Source organism: Ischnura elegans, chromosome 9 (genome assembly GCF_921293095.1).
Source record: "Ischnura elegans chromosome 9, ioIscEleg1.1, whole genome shotgun sequence".
NCBI lineage: Eukaryota > Metazoa > Arthropoda > Insecta > Odonata > Coenagrionidae > Ischnura > Ischnura elegans.
In genome coordinates this window covers 32,960,109-32,985,986 of record NC_060254.1, presented here as the reverse complement: position 1 = coordinate 32,985,986, position 25,878 = coordinate 32,960,109, and the positions used below count along the sequence as shown (strand labels likewise).

At 37.2% G+C, this 25,878-nt stretch overlaps 2 protein-coding genes across 2 annotated transcripts in view; one reads left to right on the top strand and one right to left on the bottom strand.

Moving 5' to 3' along the window:
• Nucleotides 1-14,621, bottom strand: part of LOC124165318 (trafficking protein particle complex subunit 10) — a 35,084-nt gene extending 20,463 nt beyond the window's left edge. Inside the window, exons 1-9 of the mRNA XM_046542672.1 lie at nt 14,417-14,621; nt 14,066-14,283; nt 13,744-13,937; nt 11,523-11,718; nt 9,933-10,044; nt 6,948-7,156; nt 4,463-4,669; nt 2,945-3,220; nt 1,801-2,033 (exon numbers count right to left, since the gene is read on the bottom strand). Coding sequence (XP_046398628.1) covers nt 1,801-2,033; nt 2,945-3,220; nt 4,463-4,669; nt 6,948-7,156; nt 9,933-10,044; nt 11,523-11,718; nt 13,744-13,937; nt 14,066-14,283; nt 14,417-14,441 — 1,670 coding nt within the window. The 5' untranslated portion in view covers nt 14,442-14,621. The remainder of the gene's footprint in view (nt 1-1,800; nt 2,034-2,944; nt 3,221-4,462; nt 4,670-6,947; nt 7,157-9,932; nt 10,045-11,522; nt 11,719-13,743; nt 13,938-14,065; nt 14,284-14,416) is intronic.
• Nucleotides 14,622-15,021: 400 nt separating this feature from the next.
• Nucleotides 15,022-22,431, top strand: LOC124165763 (probable 28S ribosomal protein S6, mitochondrial). The gene is made up of 4 exons (XM_046543253.1): nt 15,022-15,261; nt 15,341-15,480; nt 18,421-18,582; nt 22,277-22,431. Exons 1-4 carry the CDS (start codon nt 15,217-15,219, stop codon nt 22,368-22,370), a joined length of 441 nt encoding a protein of 146 aa, XP_046399209.1. The 5' UTR covers nt 15,022-15,216; the 3' UTR covers nt 22,371-22,431.
• The last annotated feature ends 3,447 nt before the right edge of the window (nt 22,432-25,878 follow it).

Genomic DNA, 25,878 nt, shown 5'->3' with positions numbered 1-25,878 from the left:
TATTTTTCATAATTCATGTAAATCAAACTATTTAGTATTATTTATGCACAGTGTCTGTTATTTTTGGTTGCTTTCCGGAATCATTCACGGCTATCTTCTCCCGACCACGATATTTTTAGCGGCGAAAACGTGATTGTACTCATATTCCTACTACTCCGTGTAATACCTGATTTCTGAAAATCTTACACCCATGCCTATGAGATCACGGATTCAGAAAATTGGCTTGCAGGAATGCTTCAAAACCGCTGTGCGACGTCGGAAACTACACTGTCAGGATGCTGCATACTCACGTCTCATGCAAGTTGCCCAGTATGCAATTGATGTGGGATGCAGTTCCGCAATCACTGAACGCAATTGCGTACCGCGATGTTTAGATAACACTGAACAAGGACTTTCCGTGAAGGTAATGGCCGCGCAAACACCCCATCACACAGCAGCAGTTGTGCAAGACCAGGACTTTTGGCAATTTTTCTACTCATGCGAGTGCCTGGCTATGACTCATACTTTCTTTACTTCCACTTCCCCCGCTGCCTTCACTTCTTTTTACTTTCACTTTATTTTCTTCTATTCCCTTCCTCCCCAGTTTGACCTTGAACAGTCTCGGCGTAAGTATGTTCGAGTGCGACAAAATCTCGGGTTCCTTTGTGCCGTATTCAACTGAAAGCGAGGCCACGGCAATAATAGTGTATTTGCGATATGAAATATACATTTATTGATCGTAGACAGCATTTCCCTTAATTTACGATTGGTAGAAACCATTGACGAATCTTCTAAAATTAATCAAGAGTTTTTTCCCCTGCCACTGATTGCCGTCTGTATGCAAGAGCAGACGTCCAAGTAAACTTGAAACATTCCTGGCCAAAAAGTAAATAACATAATTCCCTTTTACGAACAGGATTCTAATGGAAATAATAAGCTTGGTGCAACCTTGCATTAAAATGCAAATATCCTAGTGCTTTTGCATCAGATTAATTTTTTATAAAGATCGTGGAAAACATCGAAGAAGAGTAAAACCCACGCACGGATAAGCCACAACACGGATTAACCGCAGCTGGGTAATCAGAAGTCTGCTGTAATTAAAATTAGTCATCGATAGATCCTGGGAAGATATTCACTCAGCATTATGAACCATGAAGAGTTTTGATGATAAGAGAAATTTAGATGCTGACTTCTTAGTTTAACTCATTATTCGTTTAAAACTCATTTTACTGTTTATAAATTGAAAATTTTCATATAATCATTTGTCAATCACATTATTTTGGTGTGAAAAATCTATTTTGGCTGCTAAATTATCAAACTCCAATTACCTATTAGATTGATAAATATTGTGATCACCCAACCCCAATGGCCACTAAATAGTTTTGTTTTTCTATTTTTTTCAGATAATTATTATGTATTATCATTAATATACAACACAAGCTGCAAATCCAAATTGTTATTACAGGTGTGATTTTTTCATAAATCACAATAAGTATCTCCAGCTACTATCTTCATCTAGAATTCACCAGAGTTCTTAAGTTAAATACATATAAATACATGCTTGAATATTTTTAGCTACGCTTCTTTTAAAAACATGATGATGATGTAAATCTTAACATAATTTATATAATTGTGGAACTTTCTTAATATGGAAGCATAAAGAGCACAGTGTCAGTTCAAATATGCCTCCGAATGTCAGGGCATGTTAAAGGTAGCCCTCATCTAAATGATACTGAATGAAATCCTACAGAACGCTTCAAAATGAAAATGCAGGCATGAAGTAAATAACACTCACATCAACTAAATAAAACAATACCTCACCTTCCCCAATCTTCAGCAGAGCGGTAACAACTTGCCAATTCCGCTGCAATTTTTCCTTTGGGCAAAATCCACCCTTCCATTTGGAATGTGTCCAGTGCATCAGCTAAAAATGTGGCTGACTGACTTGGCTGCCCCATTTTCAAGTAAAAGTGAGCCAAATCTCGACCAACAGAGCGAGCTGAACGGATTCGTTTGATATGCTTGAATGTACCCATTGCTAGTTCAGCTAATTCCTTTAAAAAGATGCAAAAATGTTATTTCAGGTACAGAAAACAACACATGCACAAGGCTATAATAAGAGAAGTGTTATAATGTCTGGTTGGCAATAACCCAGTGATAATGCAGTGGTAAATTGAAATTTTTTAAAGTCACTATAGTACAAAGAAGTCCATAGTAATGCTAAGTTTAAGTTGTATCTTGAAATGGAAAAATTCTTAAATAATGTTCTTCATACCCTTCAAAATTTAAATAAATGTACATAAGAAAACTCTTCATATGTGTTGAGTTTTCAAAAAAATTATCACAGTCAAAATTTCCATATTGAAAAGAATAAAACATGCCCTTTGCATGTAAAATAAATGAGTTCAAGGACATAAAAATTACTGAAAATTCAAAATGTAATTTTCCCCTCAGAGATAAGCTCATCTCTTTAAACCTCTCAAAATAATCTCAAAAAGAAGCAAAAAATTTCTTTTGTGATAAAAAATTCAAGAGCTAAACATCTAAATATTTCATTATTTCTTACAGTCAGTCTATCTTTACATGGAAAAATAGAACACAATACACCAACATGAGACTTATTCGTGCATGAAGACTACAGTAAATGTGTTGAGACCAATGAATTAAAAAAAAAATTATCACAATGGTAACTTCCTTGTTGAAGAACATGAGAACATGCCTCCTGTGTGGTACATGAATGAGATGAAGGAGATAAGAAAGAAAGAAAATTCAAATTCATTTTTCCATAGGAGAAGACTAATTGCTCTCTTATAAAATTCTAAACAAACATGATGAGAAATTTATCAGGAGAGCAAAAATTCTACAGTTATTCACAAAAAAATTCATTGAGATCTTTCACAGGTATCTTAGCATAGGAAAACAGAACGAAAAAAATAACACCTTTGTCGAATAAAGTTTTCATTACCAGATAGTGTCTTTTAAAAGCTTCTTGGGAGGACAAAGCTTCCTTTAATTTATCCGTCGGAGTTTGACCAAGGTGGCTTTGATAATTCTCCACTGAAACAGCTGCTTCTTTGTTTCCAGTAGTTTGGGGAGTAGCTGATGATCCCGAAGATTGGGACAAGTGGTGAGGCAAAGGAGGGTCACCCATTCCGGCTGATAGGCTCACTACCATGTGCAACTGCTCACTCGTGGGCTCCTCTCCTGGCATTAGACCACACAGCTCCCCCAGCTCACACAGCTAGAAAATTAAACACTCAGTAATTATAAGACATTTCAAAGTAAAGATCACACCTATCAAATGGGCAACACTTAGCACTATCATTCATGTAGAGCATGTACCAAAATTAGTGCAGCATCTAAAGAAGGTATGTAGTGAATGTATTGGTAAGTTTTTCACAAGAATTACTGGAAATGACAAAGGTCAATTCAATGAAAAGATTATACTGTAGCGTGGGGTGAGTTTGAATGCATTTTGATGTATAATAATCAATTACTAACCAGTCATTGGATCGATAACCTCAATTATCAAATTCAATAACTTTAAAAAATATTTAACATTGCAAATAAAAATAAAACCTCTCAGCATTCATTGTTCATTTAAAAATCACTCACTAATTACGTTCGAACTCATTCCACTTAGCAGGGGGAGTTTTAACATTATTAGGCACTGATGAGAGCTAAACATGTGTTTCGTATTTGCTACTGCACAACTAAAGTCACTTCTAATGATAAGTCAAAAAAAAATGTATTAAGCTCTACCATCAATGACTAACCTCTTATTTGTTATTAATTTAGCTGGTAACAGGTTTGACTTCTGATTTTGAGTTTATGTACCAGAAAACTATCCTCGATGCGATCTACTTTGAGTGCACAACAGTAAAATTAATTTGGTTCATTTTCTTCATTATAATGAAATTAAAGGTTTTGGAAGTTCTTATTTAGTCGATTATATATGTATCTGTTGATGGAATGCAGTCGTAATTCATTTACATATCCTCACCAAATTCCACAGCAGTTTCTTTCTGGCAAGGACACCATGTCACACAAATATTACTAGACCTCCAGCGAAAATACATGAGCACAGCTTATTCATAGGAAAAACAACACATTTTATCATTTTTAGGGCATTATGTCAATATCCATTGCATCCAATTGCAGAATTTAGAAGTTACTACAATGTACACCTCAGTGGTCATTTTGTTTGGACTCGCAAAAAGGGTTCAAACTAACCTCACTCTACACAGCATGCAAGAAACAAAGCCAGATTTGGCTAAATATGTTGTTTTTTTAATAACATGGACTATACAGGGTATCCCAGCTCCACACAGAAGATACTTTTTTCAGCCTTGTCTAACACAGCCTAAAGCACAAACATCACAAAACCACAGCTGAAACCATAGAGGAAATCCATAAACCAAACAAGCAAATTTAATTAACTCCTCAAAAACCTATTAGGAGTCAGAAAAATAATTTCTCCTACCTTGTCTTTAGCATATGCCCAAAGAGGGGCAGTGTACAGTGAGTATTTTTCAACGTGAGCACTATCCGTGAACTTCTCGCATGTTGAGAGAATCTCCAAGCAGCAGAGGATTACCCAGCAAGCAGTTGCTCCTGGGGGACTGACAACTTCCAACAAAACTGATTCACGCATGCAGTTGTGAAGGAATGGCAATGTCCTCTGTGCAATCTGCAAGTAAAATGAACATCTGAATAGCACCACTCTTGGGAAGATCCATTGGAAATAAAGCAAGGGTTGAGTACTATTATCAAACATGAGGGAACATACATAAACTGTGTAGCCAATTAAAGGGTTCATACCAACTTTCCCCATTTTTTATTTCTCCCACTTTTCCCAGATTTCCAGTCCATTTTTTTTATTTCCCTGTCTTTATGTAAATAGCAAAGCACTCCAATATAGGGAATTAGAGAAATTCAGCAAGGTACAGTCAAATTCTAAAGTATAGCAACGAATGGAGTGGTACCACTTTCACTGCAGTTCGGAAATTGAGTTTTGGTATTTATTATAGTACCAGTAGGAGAGAATTTTGAACAACATTCCCATCTCCCAAAGTATTTTTATCACTAAATCATTAACACGTTCCCTGCCATAGACTTTTAGACAAATCTGCCCATTGCACCAACCTATTTTTCTTTCGTTTTAATGCTTGGATCCTTTCTATTTGAGTTTTCCTGTGCATTTAGCTATGCACGCTGCGTCGGTCACGTCATATACGCATCGGTGAAGAAGCTGTGACCGATGGCGTGCTATGAGCGGCCAAGAGAAAGGCTCATTCTTCGGTCATAATGACCGAAACAACGTGCAGACGAGATACATGTTTCGGTCATTATGACTGAAGCAGCGCTGAACATGCTAAAGAGAAATGTGTACGGGATATGTGCAATGTTTAATACCACATGAATTGTGCAGCTCATGCTAGATAATAAATCCGCCTCCAGAACTTCAATTTCCTTTCCCTCATCAATTGGCCCATATGTCAAAGTATATTTTTTTAGAAGTTGAAGGAGTAAATGTCCCCCCTATGGAAAATACCAAAACTTCATTTCTGAACTGCCGTGAAGGTGGCACTGCTCCATTAATCGCAACACATTTGGATTCAACAGTACATTGTGAAAAAAAAAATTTATTAAAGGAGAGAAACATATTCAAGTCAAAATTAAAAAAAATGATGCAAAATGTAATATCGAAGCCGTGTCCACTTAAAAATTTCAGATGATTAAAAATTACACAAATAATAAAAACACTTCAATTTATCCCTGGCTAGCCAATACTGACCGATTTGCACATTTTTGCCCTTATTTCTGTTATCAACTGCTTAAGTGGCCATCTTGGTCTTCAGGTTCGCCAAATTTTGCTCCAACTCTCCCTTCTCCACCTACTTCTCGCTATATATCTAAATGCAAACACCACAAAATGCCCACCTTGCTGCTTGAATGCAGCAATGCTCTGGATGTTCAACTACTATTTTCACTTTTATGCTGTCCCTCTTAAGTTATACCCTGACCAGTATGAACCCTGAATTAGAAAGGAAGGAAGGGCACCTAAAAACTAAGAGAGGGTAATAGAAAGGAAGGTGAAGTAGACTCAAAGCAATTTAGGTATTATCATGAAGCCATCTACTTTCCACTTGTCCAGATTGAAACTATATTTGAAAGCGAAAAAGGATGATAAGTGTTTATTGCATTGAATGATGGATGATAAGCATACCGCCCATGGCTTGGCATGGATGGGCGTACCACCCATGACTTGTGGAGCAATAAACACTAACCATCCATAAACACGCCCAAGCAAAAATCGTAAGTCTTTAAGAAAAATCAGTACTGAATTGAAACGAAAGTATTCAACAAAGTTTCTTTAAACCCACAAAAAATGATATGTATTAGTATAAGATATGTAGCTAAAATAAAACTATTTTTTCAAGGAAATAATCTCATAAACTAATAAAGTGCTGTAATAAATTTCTTAAAAATGTTGGTTTCATTCACCTTTTCTGTACTAAAATGTCACAACTTGGCTTGCGTCCCCCCTAGACCATGGCTTTCCCCCCACTTCCCCCTAGTTATGATCCTGGGTATGCCCTTGCCACAAGTATCTACTTTAACACAATTTCCCTAAACCACTGCTTCCAAAATGATGAACGTTTTCTAAATTTGCATTAAAATCATATTACTTCATAGCAAATCCATCAAAAACTTTAACCTCCCAAATAGTAAAAAGTGAACTCACAACATGTCATTAAATGAGAATGAGAATTGGATGAAATAAAATACATGAGAAGAGCACTACAAAACTAATCAGAGAAGATGGTAGGAACAAATACACATATCATAACAGAAAACGAAAGCTTTTTAATCCACTGAAAAGGAAGGGCAGTATATGCAAAACTTCTAGCTATAAGATATATGAAAAGGAAAAATACACAGATAACAGAGAATATAAAACAGACCTCCCATGGCTTGCAGGTAAGCAGAAGAAGGGCACACTGGCGAGAAAAGAGATAACCACGGAAATCTAAGAGGGAAGCACAGCCCTCTTCAATGAGTCTCCTTCCATCATTCTCTCCGGCACCTGCTGATGTTCTTAGCGAATGGTTTAGCCATATACCATCCCATTTCTCCAATGGACGTTGGAAGCTGCACAACCAAGAGGGAGTCTCTGAGGGAAGAGAAAAACATTTATTATTAAGACATGAAAGTTTGTAGGCAACCACTTTTTATGTTAAGGAAATCCAAATACGTTACCCAAAAGTTATTAATTTAAACATAACTAAACTTAAACTTAATTATTAATTTAAGTACAGTGGAACCTCGTTAAAGCGAGTACGGGCTATAGCGACACCCCCGCTATTACGAGAGATAGCCGATGCACCGTCAATTGACCCTATAATGAGCGTGTTAAAAAATTCGTTTTTACGAGACCCTTTCGGTGTTGGCTCTCGTCATAGCGAGGGTTTCACCGCCGGAAGACTTTCATCAAGACTCCTTAACCTCTGTAATTGCTAGCGATCTGTTAGAAATGAAGTTAATGGAGTGCTCAGTCTCAAATTTATGTGGTAAACTGTCGTTCGATAAATATAATGATTGACGATACAATGCTTTGCATGATTTTTATTCAGTGCGGCGCTTATAAATTGTTTGAATAGTTAGTCGTTATTTGAGTAAGGAAATTTAGTGATGCAAAAAAAACATCGCCTTTCGCCTGGATTTATGCTTACGTTCATCGGATAGATGTTTATCTGTCGCCGCACCACTCCTGTTCCTGTATATCTGTTCGCAACAGGTATATTGGCTATTATTTGCTCCACCTCCGGTAAAGCGACAATTCGCTATAGCGAGTGTTTATTAGTGCACCGTGGTGTGTCGTTATATCGAGGTTGCACTGTACATACTTCCAACAAAGTATAAATTTAATTTGTAAGATTAGAACCGGTATTATGATGTTTGCTAGAAATTTAGAGGAGAAGATGATCACAAGGAATGCATTCATAGCAACAAATGACTTTTTCACAACTTAAATAAATATAAATTTAATGAAATAGATATCCCTTCCATACATATAACGCCTCATTTTAGATTACATTAAGGACTATATCCATAACTTCTGATCATTCCGGTTACTTAAGCGCTCAAATTAAAAATAAACTAGAGCCATACCTCATTGCCTTGCAATGAGCAGTGTTAAATTCATATCTCCAGCAAGATTTTTACACCATGTGCACAAGAAATTAAAGTTTGAAACTCTAGCTTCAGGAAGAAAATTATTTCATGGCTATTTTTATAACGATTCATTCTTGAAAAACCTACATCTTTATTATTCAATCAGCGGTCACCTCATAAAGAAGCCACTTTTCTTCTCTCTGTTCGACAGTCTCACAAGACAGGTTTAATTGAATTTATGAAATAAAATGTAACAAACACTTTTCACGAGAATTCAAGGAATTTTCAAGTACAAATCATAAAACACTTTTTAGGGACAGAGGACTGATTTATTTATACTGACAAAAATTGGGATTATTTAATTCCATTTGGAGAAGCACTAAAATACGAGGGCTGTTTTTTTTCAATCTCCGATCCCTCTGCAAAAATGCCATGTAAACAACAGGCGGGTACTGCATGGATAGGGCAGCTACATGTCCTCTGCACCGCACACTCAAGTCATTTCTGACTGTAAGCTCTTAGTTTAAGCTAAGCAGCAATCTCATTAACTACACTGCCTATATTGATTCTCCCACCAAGTATGCACTATGGAGTGACAGCCAGAAAACTTGCCGAATGGCTTTAGCATTGACCTATCTTGACCTTAATGCCCAGAAAAGAGAATTTTAATGTAAATGCAGCTGCTCAGTATGAAACATTATAACTATTCCCATGCAAAACAACAAAAGAAGAGACTTCTGGAATTGTTCTGATCCATGACAATGCTTGTCATTTAAGCACGGATGCAGCCCAACTGCTCCTTGAGCAATTTCAATGGGACATTTTCGATCACCAGCCATGCAATGCCAACCTAGTGCCGTGTATCTTCTATCTTTATGCCGAAATGAAGATGTAGATAGGAGGGAAGCATTTTCAAACGGGCAATGAGCTTCAGGACAAAGGCAAAGTCATTGGTGGCAACATACTACGTATGAAGAAGGTATAGTTAAGCTTGTGCACAGGCAATTCCTCACTCTGCAAGGCAATTACAGTAGATTCTGTTTAATGGGTCCACCGGTTACTTGGGGCAGCCGCTTAATTGGGGCATATCTTGAAGAACAGAACCCAACAGAGGAATATCCCAGACCATTCTCTGCTTAATTGGGACAGCATGCCGCTTTATTGGGCCATGATTCGGCGACATAGACTCTATACTCGCGACGAAATTAAATGTTTTTTTTTTCAGAAAACTATTTTTTTTCCTCCTTTGATTTACTCTTATTTTTCACAAATGTTCCTGTTCTTGCCCTATTTTGAAAGCTCTTTTTGTTATTCTGTCCGCAAGAGGAGGGGACTTTTCTTTAACAGGACCTCCTAAAAGACATTCATTCAGCGTCGCCCGAGGCTGTGAAAAATATTTTTGACCCAATTGTTATAATTCTTAAAAACGGTAATAAATTAACTAAACTCGCTGATTTATTAATCAAATTAATAGTTTAATAAAATTATGTTGCATAATAAACATTCTTTAGTCTTCTTTCTATCATTTCAACGTTTCTTTATGCCCATATACAGGATAGTTCGCCTAATTGGAGCAAAGTGCACAAGCCCCGATATGTCCCAATTAACCGGAATCTACTGTATATCGAAAGGACACCACGAGTGTGCTCAATATTTAGCAATGAAATAATTTTTAATCAATCACTTCGTCTTCTGTTCACGACCCATCGGAGGTTGAAAAAACAAACATCCCTCGTAGCTATACTCTGTAGCTGAGTTTTTTGTTATTTCCATACCTCCAACACTGGAATTGAGGACAAATTGAGTGAAGAGAGCATCAAGTTCATCATACTGCACTAATGCTTCATCATATAGACCAAGCATCTCTAGGACAAATGCCAATTCTTCCTGCAAATAAAAAAGAACAAATGCTACTTACTATGAAGTCCAATGTTTACAAATTTTACAGGTAAAATAATTTTTATAAAATCTTTTCCCAATCAAATGATTTGAGTTTTCATGCGAAGTCACAATCACTTCTCTCAGAGGGAAGAAATCAAAAAGAGCTGGTCAAAACCCTAAATTTAGAACATTTTCATGGAAAATAAAAATCACACCATTAAATATTAAAGGTAAACATTTTGAGTCTTAAATTTTTTTATACAGTCAAGCAGCAGAAGCCAAATGGATGATAAAAAAGTCATAAAAAATTTCAAATAGCTTTTTACACAAAACTTGACCATATACTTTCACTGGTGAATTTTTCAGATTTCCACCGTTATCTTTCCTAGCACATTCTCCAAGGACAAAAATTTTGCAAGAAGTACAGAAATTTTTTGCTTTGTTGATTTTGCAAGTAACAATTAAACAAAATTTCACTATTTTTTGGACTAGTTTTTCAAAATTTAAAAATATCTTTATGAAGTCCATGAGGCTTAATCTAAAATTTTATATCACAGGAATGAATAACATCTTTAATACATGTTAAAGAGAAAATATGATCATATGACGAGACAGCCACTTGACTCATCCATAGGCTACAGAACTCCTGATTTTCTTAATGCACCAATTACAACCATATAAAGCTACCACTATTCCAATGTCCTAACTCCTAAATTTCTAAGAAACAGCTTACTTTATACTCGAAAGGAGAATTCTACCGACTCCACTGATTTGTTAGAGAAACTCTGATTGGCCTAGATGAAAACGAGCATTTAATGCAGATACATGAGCCAAAAATCTTAACAATTAGAGATCACCATGATCCTACACATAAAAGTAATGGAAATGTGAGAAGGGGAGCCTTTTTCAACTTGCACTCACACAAAGAACAATGAAATATTCACCCCATCACAATTTGAGTGACTGTAATACAAGAGATTTTGAGAAAGTTTATTTTTAATATTAAAATCCAATAAAACAAGGCTCAAGAATAAATCAAGGAACAGGTTGCAACACAATAATTTTCATATGACTGCTGATTAAATACAATATACGGAAACAATATTTCTAATTCCACTTTATGTCAATCTATGCAAAATATTACCAATTAAGGATAATTTAAACGTAAGTTAATCACCCTTTGGGCAATCATGGAAGCAATCGTGCATGAAAACTGAAAGAATTGCATTGAAATGAAAAAAAATGAAAGAAGATACATTTTAAGCAATCAGACATCTCAATCACATGACTATGAATGGGGGAAAATCTTAAACTAGACTACATATATAGCGTAAGTCATTCCCCTTCACTACTTAGGAGAAAGAACCAGTGAAGGTGCAGTGGTCACTACACGTAAAGGTTCATTATAAATGGCACCTGATATAAGAGTTAAAATAATTCATTATTATCATAAATAATTATCAAAAAAACTCATCCTCACTCACCTGAAGGAGAAAATATTGACAAAAGCTCCAGCCAGGTTCATTCCTCCTCTCCCTACGTATCCTAACCAATTCTTCAAACCGAATTAAGGCTGCATTATAAGCTGTCAGCAATAAAAGCCTCAGTCGAGCTAACGTTCCACGCCAAGAGTCTGCCCACCTAGACTCACTTCTAACAGGATCTACAGCTGAAACAACCCTGTATAGAAGGAAAATGCATTTCATAACCACCACCAATCATTAGAAATCATTAAATCATAAACGATTTCAATTTTTCATGGCGAACGATATTCAGGTATTGGGCTCTACACCAGGTTAATGCAGTCATATTGGCCATCATTTTGAAAAATGACTTGTCTTCCCATCTCAAAGCGTGCTACTATCTGAATGTAGGTTTTCAGTGAACTGAATTGACCGTTTGACGAGTACAACAATAAAGGTCAAGTGTCATCTGATTGGCTGATGTACATTTAACATTCTTTTTTTGTTTTCCTTTTTTTAAAGTATACCGGGACTAGCTGCAGTGATAACTTTTACGGGAGTCACCCAGTGATAACTTTTGCGGGTGACTCCCGTAAAAGTTATCACCGCGGCTAGTCGCGGTATACTTTAAACTAGTCTACAGCGAACACCTCTTTGTGTCCGGGCCTGCTCTCCGGCTGTGGCGCTGTGCGCACGTTTTGGACTGCTTGTGGTATTATATGCTCAGCAGTCCAGCAACATCTTGTCAGGTAGTGTCCGAAAATATCCACAGGGAAGAATGATGCCTCGATAGCTTAACTGGCTAAAGCACTCGACCGGAAATCAGGGGATCCGGGTTCGAATCCCGGTCAAGGCGAATGATTTTTTCTCTGTGGATCTTTCGCACGATTGTTTTCCTTTGCTTTTCATGCAATTGATAACAGGTGTCCAAGAATTGGCTGGATGAAATCCAGAATGTATCATGATTAAAATTCTTATGAAGATTGGTGAATGCAATTATCATTCCTCTCGGCATCCATCTGAAAAATCAAGCTGGTTGGAAAGTGGACTGACTCAGCCACTTACCGTATTTCTCCGAATATAGCCCCCCTCTGAATATAGTCCCCCCCCCCTAATTTTGAGGCTTCAGTTTCGGGAAATGTTAAAAAAATGTGTTTGAATATGGTCCACCCCTTTACTTTTACCTTGGGCATTTTTCGAAAAAAAGGGGGGACTATATTCAGACATATACGGTAATCAGATCAATCAGGCTAGACCATTCCATTTCCTATACCAAGCAGAGCCTATCAAATCAATCTCAGTTTGATTGGAAAACATACAGTATGTTTCAAGAACCAATAGTATGCAACTGATTAAAAAAGCATGCATGGCATCACAGGAAATATGTGCTACATGACCAAGAGGGTCAATGTGTCAACCTGAACACCGTGATCCCATGCAAGAAGCACCATTGTATTGATTGTGAAATGTAGTACACAAGCAATACAATGGTGCTCCTCGTGCACTTGCCGCTGTGTTCAAGCCATCTACAAACAAAAATTCTAAGTCATTTGAAAATTAATCATCTTTGATAATGATAACTAGTACAGGCCACCAATCCATGTATTGCTACGATGCACTCCATCCTTCACTAGGCTAACCTCTATATCACCACATATTTATCTTCTTTGGCAGTGGCGTAGCCAGGAATTTCGTTGGGGGGGGGGGGGGTGGGGAGCGGTCCAAAACCAGGGGAGAAAATTTTTGAAAAACATGGTACTAAGTAATGGGTTTCAAACTAATTTTAACACTTTTCATAATCAAAACAACTTCATTAGTTAAAGAAATATTTTGTAACTTCATGATTGTTAAATATTTTGTTTTCTTATATGGGGTCCGGAAACCCCGGACTCCCCCCGTGGCTAAACCACTGTTCTTTGGAATCCCTCACTAACTGAAAATTAATTGGAGGATTTAAAATGGGAAGTGAAATAACAAAATAAAAGGGTTGAAATTTAGTCTATCATGAAGGTTGGCTATTAGGCATTTCAATCTGGTGACTATGGGAACACTTTAAGGCATTCCTCTCTCGCTCTATAGGGTACTAACATTACCCTTTCATTCATTAGTTCACTCAAAGGTCTTTTGCAGTCTTGTACTTCAACCCATTTCTACAATTTTTTTTGTTGGTTTAGTTGGAATTTATTTGGAATCAAATTGATGGATCCGCCTCTCAACGAAACATTACATTTGAATGGCTTACCGGTCTGCATTCTTGGAGGCAAAATCACTCCTTATTTTGTCAAGCACAGTCGTCCGAGGAATAAGTTTGTTCGTCTTCTTCAACTCTGGAGTTTCAACGATTACAATCATCCAATCTCGAATAGAATGCTGAGAAAGAGCCTTGAGCCACGCTTCAATGTCATCCCGTACTGAAGCTTTGTACACATCTACATCCTAAAATGGGTAAACCAAAACATAAAAATTCTTGCAAGGTATACATAGTTCTAGTATAATAATTCACGAAGCTGTTGGAGATTACTAAGTACCCCCTAAAAACACAAGAGCCAAAAATTATCACCCACCACACAATCGGTCCAGTATACGTGTAAAATCGGTCTCCCTATTAGCTTTTGATCAGACTCGCGGGGTAAGAGATCACTCGAGAAGGGTACAAATGTAGCATCAACGAACACCGACTTAATAGGTCTCCCATAAGAGCGTTTCCATTCAGTAGGCTCCTGAGGAAGCGATTGAACCAGAAGAGGCTGCAAGGTGGAGAAAAGGTTGCTATCTCCCGCATCTGAAAATAATTACGTGACAACAGAGAGAATGAAAGGCATTTATTCTCCAGATATAATCAGACAAACTTATTATTGTCAATATCATGCTGTGAAACAACAATCACGACGAAATACTGATGCGGATACACTTACAAGTGACAATAGGTTTTACATTCATATCTGAATATGAACTTTAACAGTTAATCTCTGTAAATTTTCAAGAGAGTGTTGCAGGATATTTCACGGAACCATTGAAGTTATGTGAAAATACAGAAAAACGAAAAACAATTTCCAAACATTTAAGTCGGACACTGAACACTGCCTTCAAACATTTTTGTTGACAAATTGAAGAAGGCAATTTGGCCAGTACAGTGTACCAACGTTTGAAATTATAAAATATCCATTTTGGGTTGATAACGGGTCAAACATTTTAAATCCCGAGAAAAAATTCAAGGCATAAGTGTGCATTGGATATAATGTGACATAAAAAATGTAACTTTACTACAAAATTAACTTCCAATTAATATTGCGCCACACCCAAAGATTCTCTTTTATGTGCATCTGTCATCATTATAACCTTTCAAAAATTATTAAACCATTTCATTAGCATTCATTTTTAACAAATTCATACTCTTATAACTTATTTTTCATTTTTTCCGAATTCCACTAACTTCTTACGGTGGACTTGTGGATAAACCAGCGAAAAGATAATTTTTCAGACTTTGGCTATGCTGTTAAAATATCAACAGCGATTTCGATTAGGTTTTGTTTGAAGCTAACAGCAGCCAACACGAATTCCCCAGTTATCCAAAAACTATTCAAAACAAGTGGAACAGAGAATTAATTCTTGTTATGTAGCATTAGTTTGATTACTTTTTTCATAGTGCTACGTAAAGTAGCCGTATCATATCGGACGATTTGCACAAGGAAGAGTTAATAGTCAAATTAACGTCATGCCTACTTACGAATTGGCTCTTCTGCTAAGAACCATGCCGAAGGTACTGTAAAATAGTGTTCCGAGTAATGGATATAGGTAATGTAGTGCTCTGTTCACTTGGTCTTTCACGATTTTTTCAGGTGGAGACGGTGAATGCTCTGAAAAGAGCTGCCGGCTCAATTTTTGAGAGAGGGGGAGTGCTGCGCCAAATTGAAAACTTGGGTCAAATGGATACCCCATACAAGATGAGAAGTCATGGCATTGTTCACAAAAAGGCCAGGTTGTTCCTCAGTATATTTTATAATATTGCTACTTAACCATTTTTTGCCTTACACGAATCTGTCTCAGCGTGTAATGAGCTACATTCAGGTGTGCCTCTAGGCTCAGTACTTGGATTATTGCTGATTTTTTTGTATTTGTATTCGTTTTTGAATTAATTCAATTAATTTTATCCCAAGATGGTACCTCATGTCTGCCGCAGTCAACTAACCCCATAGAACCTTGATATAATTGCAGGATCTCTTTTTTTATGTGTAGTGCCAATCTAATGGTTACACTATTAATTTCCACCAATCCTTGTATCCATAATGACATAGATATAGAATCGTCCCTCCTGCTCTGAATGAGGAAACGCTCCCTCATTTGTTACTATCACAGAATGCCTAAGTACAGAATCAAATTAAATGTGACTTATTCTGGACATATGACTACCCAGAAAGGTCTTTCCGCAAAAGCAGGATCTATAGTCTATCTGTCAGCTGTGATCCTAGATCGCTATGATTAAATATATTATTATGGTTCTAAATCATTATTTTTTTAAATGCCTTATTTGTGAATCCAAGCCCCGAAAGTTTCCCTGGTTATTGTAAAGTACGCTTGTACTGCTCAAGTATGTATGATTGTATTGGGTTTTCAGCCGTAGGTTTCTGATTACCCTGCCTAGTGCACATTCTTCAGCCATTTCTCCATCAAAATGTGGAATGGGAAATAACCCTTTAGCAGCCGAACAATAGGGTGGTTTCCTATTATTTTTTTATTGCCTAAATCGAAAGATTATTACTCCTGGAGTACGTATTTCACGCTTTTAGATTTTTAAATGACGATATCTATTTTTCGCGATTAAATGAAAAGTGAAAATTTTCAAGCGCGCGAAAACGCGACGCGTAAGTAGGAATGATGGGAAAAAGTCCGTGTGACGCATTTCTGGTTCCCCCTCCCGCCTTGTGAGGTGACCTTGATTGAGGCTCTGAGAGCTGATACGACGCAGGATGCTAGCGGGTGGCTGAGTACCATGCTATCTGGTAGCGCTTGGCTTAAAAAAGGTTTATTAATACCTTATCAAACGAAGAAAACTTTCCGACCTTAGCCAGTTTTAATAGGTGATTATTAAGACATGTTTCCCTGAGCTCTGTGCCTCATGCATTGGTAACCTCAGTCGATGTATAACTCCTATCCTCTCGTGTAGAAACTAGGTGCTAGACATCACGTGGAGTGGAATTGCATGGGCGCCAATCTGGCCTTTTTCAAATGAGGATAAAATTTGGCCCTTGCCATTCGTCTAAACCGGTATTTCTAAAACCAAATAATTCGTGTTTTATGAATGCACTAATGGTGGGTAACGAATCGCAATCAATGCCTTTCGTTTTCTTCGATGAAGGAAACTACCCTATTGTGGCCGAGTGCAGAGGTTATTTTTCAGGGCTGTATTCCTCACAAATACTCAACCTCCCTTGTTGTTCTTTGTTATTTAAATTATTGTGAGCAGTTCGTACCTTCAATGAGTGGTGCTCCCAGAAGGAGTTAATTTACCGGGAACCTTAATGATTTCACCCAGGCCTGGAATTAGGGCAGGGCAGAGGGGGAGTGTGCCTCAGGTTGCATATTTCAGGGGGTGGCAAAATTTGAAATGTTTAATGGAAAAGTTTTTTAATTTTTCCAATTAATTATTTCAAAATATTATTTATTTATAAATTATTAAGCAACAATATTAATTATACTTATAATAGCAAACAAATGATGTGTAATTTCAACCACTACATCTCTAAAAAATAGCTTGCAGATGTATGTGTTACATTTTAGTGGTCAGGGAAGGAGAGAGGTGGATCAGGGAGAGCGCCAAACTGATCTTTGCCCCACCTGACAAAACTCCAATTTCCGGTCCTGACTTAACCTACTCATGGAAAGTGGACGGCAGCTTTCCTGTATTTTTTATTTTAAACTTGAGAGAGAATGGCATGGTGAGGAAGATTTGTATATTCCTTGTAGCTAATCTATCCCTTCACTCTACCAAATTCATTTAAATTATTATGATTTTGGGTCTGAGTAGAGGGCCTCATTATGCATCTCAGCATTCAATGACCTTATCTCAACATGAGCTACAATAGTATTTCATTTTAAGAAATCTGTTCAACAACTTTTGCACGAGGAACCATATTTTAGCTTTGCAGAAATTTTGTTTGAGTATCTAATTACCAAGATACAAGGCCATAGACAGAAATTGTTTTCTGAGGGTTTTACTGGGGAAATGTAGTTTTGGAGGTTTTTACTCCTAATCTTACCAACATTTACGGGGGATGTAAACCCTTTCATCTCTACCTTGCCACTAAAAATGAAATATGTATTCTATGCCATATCAATAATATCCTTATTCATTCTTACTTTTTGATATCTAATGATGATTTCTATGTGTCCACGGTAAACAACATAAATAAAATGATATCATTATTATAATCATTATATCATCTAGGTATGGGAAACTTTGATAACAACTTGCAACTGTGCAACAATTTGCATAGTCAAAGCAATTCTTTTCAAAAATGTAGGTGTTCTGAATTTATTTTGACATTAATGATATTTAAAGTATTGTATCACCCAGTTTTTGCACTAATCCTACACATTTGAAGTTTATGAAAATGGAGATAGGGTATTTCAGCATTTTGGAGGAACTTCCTTTAACTATGCTTGTTTGCCATATGTATAGGTACATCTATATAATTTCATCTGATATTAATATTGGCAGAGTATATGTTTGTTGCCAAAACTGTGGGTGATGCAATGTTATGTGTCATTTTCAGATTCAGAAGTGAAATACTTATGCTAAGAACACTTACTTTTGGAGAAAAAAAATTTTCAATGTTGCATGGTGTAATTTATGTATTGACTTATTTCCTGTTACCTGGTATTGAATCTAAAATATTTCTCCAATGCATTGTATCTTCAGCTATTTTGTATTCAAGTTTGATGGGCCACCAAACTGTCTCAAATATTTAAATGAAGAATATGAGCGAGATGTAGATGTTGTCAGGCGACGTATATTTAAGGTTGAGGCTGATCAAACTCCAGAGTGCACATTGGGTGAAGAAATGAAGCCACCTCCTTACAGGTAAGTACATATATTCAGTTTAAAGTTAAAGTAGATAAACTGAATAGGAACGAACTTAGGATATATATATAATGTTCTCTGCAGATTTTTTCTCTAGTGGTAATTGCTAACACTTTCTAAGTATGCGTCTAAAATGGGCGGAATGTATTTTAAATGAGTATTACCGTATTTCTCCGAATATAGTCCCCCTCTGAATATAGATCCCCCCTTATTTTGAGGCTTCAGTTTCGGGAAAAGTTAAAAAAATGTGTTTGAATATAGTTCCCCCCTTTACTTTTACCGAGGGCATTTTTGGAAAAAAAAGGGGGGACTATATTTAGACATATACTGTAAGTAAATGAGTGATTTTTGTGGATGTGTTCATGATTATTAAAGAATTCTTTGCTGTAAAACCATCCAATCATTATTCTGTTGAAGGTTAGGTCACCCATAATATCTTCTTCTGTCATCTGTGTGAGAGGTAGTTATAAGTGTAGAAAATGCTTTGTGCACTTTGGTCCTGCAAGTGACTTTTCATTTAAGCCATCCAATTTTACATCCTGGTGTGAGTGTTGTGATGAATACTTTATTACGAGTAAAGGGTAATTTGGCCATTTGTAAAAAGGGCCAATGTGCATAAGATTTAAATGCATGCTGAAGCAAGCAGACATTGCTGATATAGCTGCAGCAACTATACACTATTACATAATTGGAATACAAGTTATGTAGTATATGAATCCATCTTCAGAAGGTTGTGGAAAGAAAGTTTGTTGCACCCTTCTCTCCAGATATTTCTTAACCAGCAAGCCTTTTAGTTGACTCATTACCGCCTAGAGTGATAGTTGGGTTTTGAAGCTCCTTCCCATGGAAGGAGCTAGCTTAACATGCTTCTTTACATCGGAACTAGAATGGAATGTGGAGTTCTTCTGGATGGGTGGTTAGTGAGCTAGAAGATGAAGGATCATTATAAACCAAGCTGATGTCAATATTCTTGTTGTAGAGCGTTCAACTCTCTAGTAAATATTTCCTTGTCTAGGCTGGCTAGGTTCTGTCCTTAGGATTGAAATCTGTCAAATTTTGCTTTCAAGTTGTGGTATATATCATTTCAAGTAAAAGTTGAGCACTATCTGATCCAGTAATTCTCGTAGCATGGAAATGAGAGTCCAAAAAATTAAAGAACAGACTCTCATAAATGCATATCAGAGCTAACTTTGTTATATTTGCACTGTGACTGTTTTTAATGCTCTGCTCCTTTCATTATTTACAGAATTACAAGAAATTTAAACGCACCATTTTGGCTCTATCTCTATTGGCTAACATTTAAATTAAAATTATGAAACATTTTCAATTTCATATACATTTATGTTAATCCCTGAATTGAAGGGGATCGAGTTGGTGTAGGGGGTAGAGTTTTGGCTTCCCACACTGAAGGCTTTGGTTCGAATACCAGCGGAGGCAGAGAATTTTCAGGGACTACCCGATCTCTGCTCAAGTGTTGTGTGGAGGACATTTCAAGCGCAACACTCTGTCCATCGAATGAGCGTTATGCCTTGGTCCCCTTGGTGCCTTTTGTTAACAGCATGCTAATGCCAATGCTGGATTCTCTCCACCCTTCCTTACTTACCCTACCCTCATGGCCCAAATGACCTCAGCTCTTGGTCGCCTCCAAATACCACCACCATGTAGTTTAAAGATCTGATAAAATGAGATAAAATGCATAACATCCAAAAAAAAGTGATTTGCGCACAAATTCACATGACATCTATGGACCAATGAGGCTGACATGTTACCCACTATCCAATATTTCAAAATTGGAGATAATCAGTCAATGCTGCCCATAGAATTATTACAGAGTTGAAATATATGATAATTTGAAAATCAAATACATACATAAGTTCTCCATTTTTAAAAGACTGGAAAAAATTTGATGCAAACAATAACATCTACCACTCTTCATAGTTGCTCAATGCATTTATACCATTTCATTTACTGCTAGCGATTAGCTAAGCCAGCGGTAGGGAGGGAGATGGAGTAACAATGGTTGTGAGAATTGCTAATTCCTTCGCAATCTTGAGTTAGCGAACATCTAAGAAGTGGAATAAACAATCAATGCCCAGAAACCCTTTTCTTCAGATTCCAACAATGCAAATCCAAAGATTCCCCCACACATTCTCAAGGCGGAAGTTCACACGCAAGATATGAGATGTCATTGAAGTCTCATCCTTGTCTCCAAAGATGCCAAACTAAATAATACCGCTAGTCACACTCGCTCTCGTTATGGAAGTTCCAAGTTTGATTGTGCCAGGGGGTGAGAATCCATGAATGTCTCCAAACAGGAATTATATAGGAGAAACATTACTTTCCTCTAGTCAGTTCCAGGGGGCAGATGGAAACCTGAATAGGCAACGTCAGGGAATGAGGGTAGCTAACCACCACTTATAGTCCTTTTCCCAACTGATGGCAGGTGACCTTGAACACAATTGTATCCCTTTCACTCTTCTTGCCAATCACTTGAAGAGTGGCTTGCAAAAATGTGGAGAAGTCTTCAGTCTTTCTTTGACTTCCGTACGGTACATCACTCTCCAGCTTACAGGGTTGCTTTTGATTATTGCCGTTCGTTCCACCTTGCATGCAGTTATTTCAAGGGACTGGCAGCGTTTGTGGGGCACATGGAGGGGAATGGTGGGGTGGAAGGGGAAGTGCCTCTGATTGGCTACTACATAGCTCTCTACCGTCCAGCCACCAACAGTTGGGAAAAAGGGTACAATGTTTTGGTTCCTTTTCTGCCACCTGGGGCCCTATCCACTAAGGTTCAAAATTCAAATGGTTGTGTTTTGACAGCCGAATATTCCAGGTTTAAATTTGCTTTGACTGAGAGGGATTTTGAACATGGGTACATTGCACCAATCGGAAGCATAAGTGTACCAGAATCATATCTTTTTGAGGAAATTTTTAAAGTATGTATTGTTCAGTAAACGAAAAGCGTAATGAAAGGCTCTTAGATAGTTTGTGGTTGGTTCTCGGAAAGACGTCATAATTTTGGAATAAGCTATCCACTAAAGTCCATCCGAACTTTTCATCATGGAAGCTCGTCCTAGAGCAGCCAGAATGACAGTGGATCTCGGAAAATGACTTTCCGTTTCTCGGAATTGGAAAGTGATGCGCCAGCTGATAAGTAATTGAATATTGTTACTCTGAAAGTGGTGCTGCAGAAGCTGGTAAGAATTCACAGTAATTTGCAAGACTGGCACGGTTTGTGTACTAAAAATTAAGGGAAATGGATGATTATGTGCGGAGTTAGGAATCAGATAAAGTTACAGACGATACCAGTTGAGAGCAATGCCTTGAAAGGCATTGACGCTTTTTAACAATGCGGTACATTTAGCATAGTGGATAGCACAAAAGTGCTTCCAAGTGACTGAAACAGAATCGGAGAGGGAAAGTTTGATTCCGAAATTTCGGAATCGAGAAGACTTAGGTAGTTATTGGATAGGGCTCCAGGGCACAATATCCTTTGGCGGTTTATTTTACTCAATTATTGTGAGGGATGCAGTAAAGTCCCTTGCAAATAAACATTTGCAATCCTAAAACTATTTTAATAATTTTTTATGGTGATGATTTAAAATGTTATTTTGTAGCTATTGCCCTAAAATTCCAGAGAAGGACAAAAATAAAGTACTTATGTAATAATATTTCATGTTCATATTCATTCCAGATTGGAAGTCCAGAAAATGATTGAAGAAGGAAGGAAAAAAGAAAAGAAGTTTAAGTACAACTCTGGTTTTGATTATTATCCTTTTCAAAAGTAATATTATTGTTTTTGTAGTATATTTGTAATTATATTTCAATAAATTAACTTCCTTTTTTGTATTTATATGTTTAAATCCAAATGTTTATTCTCCAGCTTTAGGTATAGATTCTTAATGGGATAATGTATTGTATGGAAGTTATAGGTAATTATGTTGCATTAACTGAGGTTTTATTTAAAGTAAAAAGTATGTATGTTTTTGGGAGGTTGAAGAAAAAGTAGACATTGATAAGTGGAAATGAATTAAAATGTGCTCTACCTGTCTCCTGTTGTCAGAGATGGGAGTCTTCCCTTAGTTGTCACTGGTCCAACTTCAACCACAAATCCCAAGTTGAAACATTCATTGTCGTTGGTTTAGCTGCAGGCCTTTTCTGGTCACTCTTCCAGTTTTTACAATTTGCTGGGGGGTCTACGGGGTCAGAGTCCCCCAATGAATTGTTAGAAAAGACATTAAAATTAAAAACTAATGGAAATGGCTACGACTATCCCCAAAAGTTGTTTTTGTGGCTGATAACCACAATGTCTGCTGTAGAAATCCTCGTTTGGCCCCTATGCCGTAGGCAATATTTTTATAAAATACACAGGGAATATGCAAACGTGATTTAGTAGGCTCAAATATTGTGCAATGAAGGTGATTGTCTTCCTGTGGTTTGTTTTCTTATGTTGCTACACCAAAAATTCAACTGCACTTGCTACGTACCACATTTTTTTTGTAAAAGTGCACTATGAAATTATCACTCCCTTAGGATACCCCTTAGAAAAAATAAAGCAAAGTGTGGAAAAAGCAGCATTGTTACTATTTTAAACACTGCTAAATTCGTACATTTACTCATTTATTTCCTTTGTTTAGTTTTTTATCAACTAAGAAGTATTAGGCGCAAGTAAAGGTAGTACAATAACTCGGGTCATTTTTGGGTCACTACAGGCCAGTTCACCCACACCTGACTCTGATTTTTATGAAATTTTTGTCACCAGCTACTCTTACCAAATAGACAATCTGTGTAAATAATTCCACTCTTATCCTCGTAGTTGGCAAGGTAGAAGAGGTCAATGTTGAGGAAGTTTGCTTAGAAGTGCTGGTAGCAGGATTCCACTGTCAATGTAAAGTAAGACTTTATTGCTGGGTAACAACATACTCTTGTATAGCTTGTTAGCCATTACGATGTCTGCCATCAATACACATAGTTTTTTTTAACTCTAAACAATAACTTCATTTATTCACTATTATCACCTTGTGGCCAAGTAATTCATGCAATTTTGTTAAATCGTGCCCGCATAAGCCCTCTAATTGACTTTGAAATTCAAATGGTTGTATTTTGACAGCCGAATATTCCAGGTTAAAATTTGCTTTGACTGAGGGGGATCTTGAAAATGGGTACATTGCACCAATCAGAAGCATAAGTGTACCAGAATCATATATTTTTGAGGAAATTTTAAAAATATGTATTGTTCAGTGAACAAAAAGCTTACCATCTAATTTTAGTGATTTTATTGTGTTTCATTCATGTGATTTAAAAAATTTTAGTATTTGGCCATGTAATGTCATAATGTAAAGGCCATTATACACCTTGGAGTGAGAATGAATGTGGGGAAAAGCAAGGTTACGGCCATGTGAAAGAATGAGGCGCAAGAAAGGCTGAATGTAACAAGGGAAGGACAAGAATTGCAACAGGTTGATAAGTTCAAATACCTGGGGGGACAAATTACTTGTGATGGAAGACCCTCTGAAGTAAGCCACAGAGTCTGTAAAGCAAATCTGGTATATCTTTTATTTTATTTTTTTAATTTTATTCTCAAACCACCGGATACAGCTCTTATTGGCCATTTTACACCAGGGTGTTAAACAAATGTAACAATTGTAAACGTACACAAACGACCATGCCCTGGACTGGGGAAACCTACCCAGGCGGGACTTGAACCCGCGACCTCTTGTTTGGCAGGCGAGAACGTTACCCCGCCACCACTGAGGCTGGTGGGGTAACATATCATCAGCTTAGCAGATCAATTGTAGGCAAGAGAGAAATATCGGAGAAGGCAAAGATGAGGGTGTACAATACCATTTTCCAGCCAGTATTTATGTATGAAATCAAGAGCCTTACCCTACTACTTAAACACAGGAGTAGATTCCAAAGCTGCGAGATGTGATATCTCAGACGTGCAGCAGGACGCACTAGAAGAGATCGAGTAAGAAATACAACAATCAGAGCCCACTCCAGCAAGACTCGATCATTGAAGCAATGGAAAGAAAAGCACTAGGATGGTATGGACATGTGGTTAGGATGGAGGGGGATGGGAAACCAAGAGAGGTGATGGAAGCAAGACCAGAGGGAAGGCAAGGAAGAGGATGGCCAATGCTGGAGTGGGAAGGTCATGTGGAGAGACTGGCAGCCCGGCGCGGAATGAGTATGAATGATATGTAGTGGCTCGCTCAGAATAGGAGGAAGTTTAGAAAGTGGCTGGTGGACCCCAATGCCTAACAGCAAAAGGGCATTAGAGAAAGAACCCAGCTAGCACATTATAAGTCATTGAGATAAGGTGAAAGGAAGAAATAAGGAAGTCGCTTCTCAAGTAAGCTTGTTGTGGGTTTCTTACGGCCAGGGCGACAAACATCCAGAGTAATGGCAAAATGGATGCCAAACTTTCAGCACTTCCGTAGATGCTGTTATTATCCCATCGTTACAGAGTGTTAATTAAGGCATTTATGCATTAAAACAATGTTTTTATTATTGGCGCTTCTATATTATGAGGAGAAATAACATCATACCGCCATAATTTGAAAATCATTCACATTTATGAACTGATAGCTTAACGAAGGTCGTAAGAAAAAACCCTATTTCACAAGAATACCAACGTAGAATAATATAAAAATGCCGGAAGGAACATCTAATATACGTATTGTAGTCATCGGGTTATCAAACCATAATTTAAAATTCATAAATGTTAAAATGTATGGACCTTGAATAAATTCAGTTTTTCATGCACATGCCAAACAAGTTTTTTTACATAATTGGATATTTAATTAGTAACTACGCCACCTGTTCTCAACAACTACCGTGGTGTAATGGTTGGCGTGTAGTACTTCGGTCCCGAGGGTCGCACGTTCGGATCCACCCTGATGTTATTTTTTTTTCTTTCCGCCGCATGGATAGAGTACTTGTACTATGCTTTATATCTTCCTTGGCGGTTGCTTGCAGTTATTAATTTTTTTCTATTTACGGGAAAATCTGTTATCAGTTGTTCAGCCCTTATAAAAACTCGCTAAATTTCCCCAATAGCCTTTAAATTCATGTCAAGATGAGCCGCGTAGCATGTGTAGTACGCTGTTCAGCCGCCTTTGGCGCTCCAACAGAAGTGACTTACATTGCCTGAGGATATTTGACGGCATTCCTTACCTAAACGCCCCTAACGTCTTACCCTTGCCTTATATAAGTCCCTTAGCTTACGATAAGCTGCTTATCAATTTTTTCCGTAAGAAAACCATAAGAAACGGTTAACTCACTTACTTTGTG

What these genes read in the sequence shown, in the direction of transcription:
- LOC124165763 (XM_046543253.1), top strand. Translation starts at nt 15,217, where the DNA reads ATGCCTACTTACGAATTGGCTCTTCTGCTAAGAACCATGCCGAAG. An exon ending in ATTGTTCACAAAAAGGCCAG is followed by an intron (nt 15,481 to 18,420) that starts GTTGTTCCTCAG and finishes TTGTATCTTCAG; the next exon opens with CTATTTTGTATTCAAGTTTG. An exon ending in ATGAAGCCACCTCCTTACAG is followed by an intron (nt 18,583 to 22,276) that starts GTAAGTACATAT and finishes TATTCATTCCAG; the next exon opens with ATTGGAAGTCCAGAAAATGA.